General features: G+C 45.3%; 1 protein-coding gene across 1 annotated transcript in view; it reads left to right on the top strand.

Annotated features, from left to right (window-relative positions):
- The window catches only part of MYBL2 (v-myb avian myeloblastosis viral oncogene homolog-like 2), a gene marked incomplete at its 5' end in the record, with an annotated part of 50,123 nt that overhangs the window by 17,796 nt on the left and 31,047 nt on the right, over positions 1 to 1,280 (top strand). Inside the window, one exon of the mRNA XM_011997670.1 lies at positions 447 to 609. Within this exon, the coding sequence (XP_011853060.1) occupies positions 447 to 609 (163 nt within the window). The remainder of the gene's footprint in view (positions 1 to 446; positions 610 to 1,280) is intronic.

Below are 1,280 nucleotides of genomic sequence, written 5' to 3'. Positions count from 1 at the left end.
ATGGTGGCGGGCGCCTGTAGTCCCAGCTACTCGGGAGGCTGAGGCAGGAGAATGGCGTGAACCCGGGAGGCAGAGTTTGCAGTGAACTGAGATTGTGCCACTGCACTCCAGCCTGGGGGAAAGAGCGAGACTCCGTCTCAAAAAGAAAAAAAATTTTTTTTTTTTTAACCTGAACCTGACAGTAGCTGATGTCGTTTTATAGTTTTTATCATAGCCTGAATGATTCAGTTGCTTATTTCACAGAGCTCTGTGGAAATACTCTGTAAATTATTAGGGCTAGAGACTCGTGAGACTTCATCTTGGAGCTGAAAGACACCTTAGAGTTCATCCAGTGGAAGATTCATTTACAGGAGCAGGAACTTGGCTTAGGGAGGTTAGTGAACATGTGCCTGGTGGCACCCCACCCACAGAGCTGGGGTTCAAAGGCCCCCTGCTGCCCCCTGCAGGACAGACAATGCTGTGAAGAATCACTGGAACTCCACCATCAAAAGGAAGGTGGACACAGGAGGCTTCCTAAGTGAGTCCAAAGACTGCAAGCCCCCCGTGTACTTGCTGCTGGAGCTCGAGGACAAGGACGGCCTCCAGAGTGCCCAGCCCACGGAAGGCCAGGTGAGACAGCTGCTCAGCCTTTGGCTTGGTTTGATTTCACATTCATCTGACACCATCTCATTGAACACCTTGTCCACAGCTATTGGTCAGTTTCTGCCACAGAGTCTAAAAGTGGGCCATGTGCTTCTGGGGCCTTGTGACACTTCTGCACATAACTGGCACTTGTCTGCTTGCTGGTGACCGCCTTCTTACCTGTTGCTCATTTTAATTTTTTAAAACTGAAAGCATGTCTGCAATTAAAAAAAGAAATCAGGTGTGACTGGATGCGTTGGCTCACACCTGTAATCCCAGCAAGTTGAGAGGCCGAGGAGGGCTGATTACTTGAGCCCAGGAGTTGGAGGCCGGTTCAGGCAACATGGTGAAACTCTGTGTCTATCTTTTTAGTTAAAAAAAATTTAAAAATGCATTGAGTTGTAATTTATATACTCTAATATACAGTTTTGAGTTATGACAAAGCGTACAGCCATGTAACCACTGCCCCAATCAAGGTATAGAACAGTCTTATCATCCCAGAATTCCCCTGTGCTCCTTTTCTCAGCCTTTTTTTTGGTCCTTAGCTCCTTAACACTGTGATCTGTTTTCTGTCTCTATAATTTTGACTTTTCTAGAAATTAACAATTAAAATCATATCGTATTACATTTGCAGGCTGTTTTTTTTTTTTTTTTTTTTT

This window comes from Mandrillus leucophaeus, unplaced genomic scaffold (assembly GCF_000951045.1).
Source record: "Mandrillus leucophaeus isolate KB7577 unplaced genomic scaffold, Mleu.le_1.0 Scaffold544, whole genome shotgun sequence".
Lineage (NCBI taxonomy): Eukaryota > Metazoa > Chordata > Mammalia > Primates > Cercopithecidae > Mandrillus > Mandrillus leucophaeus.
This window is presented reverse-complemented; position numbering and strand designations above follow the sequence as displayed.